Below are 5,992 nucleotides of genomic sequence, written 5' to 3'. Positions count from 1 at the left end.
ACCTTCAGATTTGAAGAAAACAGGCCTAAGACACTAAGGTGTGCCCTTGTAAATATAGTTCGTCGTATTTCCACACAGTTTTAATTCAATCGCACAAGAGGCTGGCTGGACAAAAAGCAAAATACGAAGGACCCCAGGTGAGATGGAAGGAACAGAAGGCTGAAAGCGACGAAGCCAGGTAATGGGCGGGGACAGGAATCCCGCACTCGCCGAACCGGAACATCTCCATATATGGTCTTATGCGTCATCCACACGTGCCGGCGAGAATCGAGAGAGTTCATTTTCTTCCAGTTCAGAGGGGGATGCGGAAGTGTTTTCGGCACGGATTTAGTTTATTTACCGTTTTATCATAATTCCTGAAAGTCAGCATCAAAACCAAAAAACTATGTAAGTATTCGCCTCGTTATAATTCTTTGAAGTTGTCTGAGGTTTTGTTGAAATGGTGGAATACATTTGCAGTACAGTTTCTTCCCCCCTTTATTGAGGCATTTGGATGAACCCACGCCCGACCGGGACAAATTGGGTTTCCCCAGAGTTGAGCGCTTCAGTGTTGAACTTATTCAGGACGCAGTGACTGTCACTCGAAATATTTCTAGGGGGCTTTTTCTCCGGGCAGGACGGGTATTATTTGAACAAGCAGAGACAGTCGTTTGTGGGACTGACGTTCACTACAGCATGTATCGCAGTTACGGGAACGCGAACGAGCCGGGCGAGCAGTGCTTCTCCAGCTCGGGCTCCTTGAACCCGAGCGCCTCCAGCGCGGACGAGCGGCAGGTACCGCTTTTTCATTCATTCATTCATTCATTCATTCATTCATTCTGGGTCGATATTACAACTACTTGTCACATTATTAATTTCATTCACAGAGTCTCTTTTACACGACCGAAAATAAAAAGTGATTTGTGCTGGAGATCGAAATGCACACAGCAGGCGAAATATCAATCAAGTATTTAATTAGTTACATATTGTCGTCGTTTGTGCATTTGGCAGTCAAGAATTTATTTAATAAATTATTATGTGTATTTACAGAGTGATGTGGAAGTGTCATAGCTCGTACTATACTAATATAGTTTTCACTGCTTTTGATACAGTTACACTGCTGTGTGTGTTAATGAAAATTAGTATTTATTAACATCGTGGACAGCAGGAAGAATAATTTGCATCAATGGCCGTTACTGACCGGTAATTTTAGCGATCATGGACAAGTTTTTCAGTGTGTCTCAGTTTTTCGTATCACCAAAAAATGGGTGGACTGATGGGTTTCAGTTTCCTGTTCTTTGTTGGTTCTTGAGGATTTATGTAATCTCAAAAATGGTCATACATAATGATTGTAGTGTAATTCTGTACCCCCTTACTACAGCCTACAAATAAATGACACATCAACCCTTCCTAATAAAGGAAGCAGTGATTTTTTTTTTTTTTTTTTTTTTTTTTTTTCCGCTAAATACTACACTACCCTTATTATTGTCAATAAATTTGGGTCAAATGCTTATCTGAACTCATTAAACTGAAACTCGATATCGGGTACGTTTCATTCCGACTTTCTATAAAGTGAATCCTGCTTTTTCTGTGATTCTTTGCAGAAGTTCCCTGTGACAGGTGCTGGTCAGTTTGTCCCCAGCCTTAACACCATCACCTCCAGCCATGACCTCCAGTGGCTTGTCCAGCCTTCCCTGATGCCTCCACCAGGCCTTCCTAGAGCACCTCGGCCCCCTCTGCCCGTTGAACCGGGACTGGTCTCACATCCCCGCCACCCGTCTCAAACGCATCTGCTTCGGCCAGGGGTCATAAGGGCCATCGGGGGGCCACCGACAAGGCGAAGGAATGATGAATTTGTGAGTTTCATGTTGATACGAATGTCTCTCTGTACACGTGTGACCATTTGATGACTGTCTCTTAGTCTCGTGGTTAATGCAGTGTGAATATGGTGGCAGTAGAGGAATCGTGCCAACAAATCTTCCTTGGTCATAAATTTTCAGCGATTGAATGGGTGGTAGCAGACATAACTGAGACTGAGTGAGACGTCTGAGTCAGTGTCAGCTGTATGTGTAACATCCTGTAGTATAACTCGTTTGTGCATGATATACAACACGACTGCCAGTTCGACTGCAGCAGGAAGGGAGGGTCCTAAACATGGGCATTTGAAAACGTGGTAGAGGCAAGCACATGTTGCTGAGTTGTCCGCGGGAGGCGGGGCATTTCAACACAGTCACATGATGGGGAAACCTGTGAGATGAAGTTATTGAGGGTTTTTTATTGTGAGGACACGAGTGGCTTTTGCTTACTGAGAGATGGCTCTAAAATGATGTTTTTCGTTTTGTTTGTATATGAATATGGCCGACTGAAAACGATAACCAGGCTTAAAACCCAAATTCACTGAGAACTGGACCAGACCTTACAACTGAAAAGGGGGTGGGGGGGGGCAAGCATATGTAACGAAAGTTAAACTATAAATTTTACATCTTGCAGGCTTTTCTTAAGATCTTTCAGTCCTTCGGGGCAACAAAAACTTTAATTTCTCCCATTTCCCAGATATGTTCACTATCACGTATAAGCTAATGTCGGTGGAATCTTTTCGACTGGACCATTAGTGGCGAAAGCAAGGGAAAGACAGGCTCGCGCAGAAAAGTGAAAACGCATCTAAGTCTTGCGGTACCAGGAGAGGTTTCACGTCCTCCGGGCTCATCATTCAAGGTGTGAGCTCAGGGGTGAAAATGATGGAACAGGAAGCAGTGCTCTTCAGTGACTCACCAGGACTTGTCATGACTCACACCTGAGTCACTGGAGTCTGCGTGTGAGTCAGTCCCTAAAGGCGGGAGAAAAGAATAGACAGCATAATAATTTCAGAATGAAATAAGGGGGACGGGGAACAAAAGAAGATTGCATCTCATTAAAGAGAAAGCAAAAAACAAGACCATATGTCGCTCCCTGTCCGAAGTGCAATGCGAGGACATGTCCACAAGGTGGCACTGCTGTCCTCTCGACTATAAAGCAGAACACCTGCATGGAAAAGCTAGCTTATTTTAGGTGGATTCAAACCACTAGGCGCCTCCGTCTGAAATGTATCGAGTCGTTCGTTCGCAGCAGAATATCTCACGATAACATTACGTCTCTTTTCTCTTTCTTTCCTTCTTCGCCCAGCTGTCCCCAGAAGAGATGGAGAGGAGGAGGATTCGGAGGGAGCGGAACAAAATGGCTGCTGCCAAGTGCCGGAACCGCAGGCGCGAGCTGACAGATTCTCTTCAGAATGTGAGCTCTCTCTCAACTGACTGGCTCACTGGCGGTTATTAATGAGCGCGCATGTATGAAGGCGGAATAAGATAAAGATTAACCGCATTAATCGCTTTACCGGTTACTTGGGGAAACTTATCGGAAAGAGGATTAGCGTAAAAAGCCCTCTAGTCGAGAACACGCTGCAGCCTCGGCGAATTTGTGCCTTCGTCTCGTGCGGAAGCTCCGCTGAAGACGTGTCGTCCCTCTTTTTCTCCCCAGGAGACGGACCAGCTGGAAAGCGACAAGGCCAACTTGCAGAAGGAGATTGCGGAGCTGCAGAAGGAGAAGGAGAAGCTGGAGCTGGTCTTGGAGGCCCACCGGCCCATTTGCAAGATCGAAGACTCGGATTCGGACTCCGACCCGGACTCGGAACTGCCTTCCCTCGGAGCCGTCAAAATGGAGCCCAGGGATTTGGACTCCCCCGGAACGTCCGCGAAGTGTCAGAAGAGGCCGGAGAAGCCCAAGCCCAAAATATTCCTCCCATCCCCAGTCTCCAACTTGCCTTCCTCCTCTGCGTCCGTGGTTGCAGCTGATTCCGAATCTTTGCACACCCCCGTCCTCATCTCCACACCCTCTCTCACCCCCTTAAGTGCCAGTCTGGTCTTCACATACCCATCCGCCCCTCTGGATACAAACACAGCCTCTTCCTCCCACCATCTTGCCCTTCCCGGCTCCTCCTCCTCCTCCTCCGTGTCCCAGCACTCCCAGAACCCGCGTCCCTGCAGCGTAGCGCACCGACGCAGCAGCAGCAGCGGGGACCAGTCGTCAGACCACTCCCTCAACTCTCCGACCATCCTCACCCTGTGAATGCTGGACGCCCTCCGATGGCGCCGGAAGACTAACGGAAGGCTGTTGCGGGGATGACCGCGACAGTGACGATAATGCCCAGTGCCGCTATCAAGAAATTATTACTGGGGTCTGCAAATAGTATTTATTCATCCTTTATACTTTACACTATCTGACAATTATATCCAATTTATAGTCAATGAGCAAAATGGGAGCAGTGTGGCACCCTGTAGAAACGATGAATAATCAATAACGATGCATGTTTATCCTTCCTGACTTTTGCAGCCCCTTAACTATAGTTACTGGACTTTATAAAGTGAAGCTTTTTCTTACACCTCCGTGTAAATCTTAGCACTACATTGCATGGTACAGAATCTTAGAGGTCAGTTTGAAAGCTATCGAAGATGAATGTTAGGTCAACGACAGCTGTTGGACAGCGTGTGTGTGTAAGCTAGCTCACTCTGTCTGACCTGCCAGCTGCTGAGTTGGGACAGAGAATATTGGATATGAAATCATCAAATAATGTGAAAGATGAACAGAGGCCCAAATTTACATATTTGAGGAGAGTTTGCTCTCTTAATTAATTAAAATAAAAGCGCAACAGAACGGACATAAGACTATTCTTGGTTGTCATTTCTTGCGAGGCCTTGTTTAGCGTACAAGTTCCCAAATTCATGTGTCTAGCACTAAAAAATCGTGACTAAATAGTAATAACGTACAAACATTTAATAGCAGAAGTTCTATTCAAATACTATACATTTAAAATAAAAAAAAAAAATCTAAGGCAGGGCCTTTTTTTTTTATAAAGAACAATTTATTTTTCTATAATTTATTTTTCAGGAGTGGGAATTTGTGAAAATGATATTTTTGAGATTAACATTGTACGCTGTATGGCATTTCTAAAAATAAATGGACTCGGTGACTGAATTTCTGCATTTTTCCAGCTTTTTGTGTGTGCACGAAACAGTAAGTGTGCATGTTAATAAATCGTTTATTGATTTGGGGTCTTTTAGTGGGATTGACACTATTTCCAGGTTAGTCATGCTCTTAGTCACGGTGATGGCGCTTCTTAGGAGGAAGGGAGGAGTCTGCTTGTCGCTTCCTGAAAGGACGTCCTGAGTACACAAAGCAAAGTTCAGAGAGCACCACATGTACTGAATATGTATACCCAAAGAGTAGATCTGGATACCTATATATAATCCGCTTTTTTTGCCATTTTTAACGTGAAAATTAAAACGACACGCGCCGTAAACTTACACACCGTACCATGTGAGCGTTAACATTTTGTGCGCGTGTGTGATGTGCCTTTTATCCCCAGTTCAATAATTACACAGTACTATGATGCACAATATCATACACAATAATACACGATATAAGAATGACGATAGTATATTGCACTTACTGTATGTGTAAATTTAAACTTTAAGTTGCTTTGGAGAAGTGTTGATACACTGTATGTACATTATTCTCTGACCTTCCACATACAAATATATATACACATACATACATGCACACACCAGTCCGCAACAACGTTAAAACCACCTGCCTAATATCGCGTAGGTCCCCCTCGTGCCGCCAAAACACCTCTGTCCCGTCGAGGCATGGACTCCACAAGACCTCTGAAGGTGTTCTGTGGTATCTGGCACCAAGAGGTTAGCAACAGATCTTTTAAGTCCTTTATGTTTTGAGGTGGGGCCTCCATGTATCAGATTTGTTTTTCCAGCACATCCCATAGATGCTCGATCAGACTGAGATCTGCGGAATTTGGAGGCTAAGTCAACGCCTTGAACTCTTTGTCATGTTCCTCAAACCATTCCTGAGAAATTTTTGATGTGTGGCAGGGTGCATTATCCTGCTGAAAAAGGCTACTGCCATCAGGGAATACCGTTGCCATGAAGGGGTATACATAATCTGCAACAATCTTTAGGTAGAT

The 5,992-nt window shown here is 44.8% G+C and overlaps 1 protein-coding gene across 1 annotated transcript; it reads left to right on the top strand.

The window, feature by feature from the left end:
• The first annotated feature begins 561 nt into the window (after nucleotides 1-561).
• fosl1a (FOS like 1, AP-1 transcription factor subunit a) lies at nucleotides 562-4,844 on the top strand. Its single transcript, XM_018737172.2, has 4 exons — nucleotides 562-774; nucleotides 1,584-1,835; nucleotides 3,142-3,249; nucleotides 3,493-4,844. The coding sequence occupies exons 1-4, from the start codon at nucleotides 676-678 to the stop codon at nucleotides 4,078-4,080; spliced, it is 1,047 nt and encodes a 348-aa protein (XP_018592688.2). The 5' UTR covers nucleotides 562-675; the 3' UTR covers nucleotides 4,081-4,844.
• The last annotated feature ends 1,148 nt before the right edge of the window (nucleotides 4,845-5,992 follow it).

This window comes from Scleropages formosus, chromosome 13, assembly GCF_900964775.1.
Source record: "Scleropages formosus chromosome 13, fSclFor1.1, whole genome shotgun sequence".
Lineage (NCBI taxonomy): Eukaryota > Metazoa > Chordata > Actinopteri > Osteoglossiformes > Osteoglossidae > Scleropages > Scleropages formosus.
The sequence above is the reverse complement of the archived record's forward strand: the minus strand, read 5'-3'. Positions and strand labels throughout refer to the sequence as shown.

Bases quoted from the DNA above. Each gene is read 5' to 3' on its own strand.
- fosl1a (XM_018737172.2), top strand. From the start codon at position 676: ATGTATCGCAGTTACGGGAACGCGAACGAGCCGGGCGAGCAGTGCTTC. The intron at 1,836-3,141 runs GTGAGTTTCATG...TTCTTCGCCCAG, and splicing joins GGCGAAGGAATGATGAATTT to CTGTCCCCAGAAGAGATGGA. The intron at 3,250-3,492 runs GTGAGCTCTCTC...TTTTCTCCCCAG, and splicing joins TGACAGATTCTCTTCAGAAT to GAGACGGACCAGCTGGAAAG.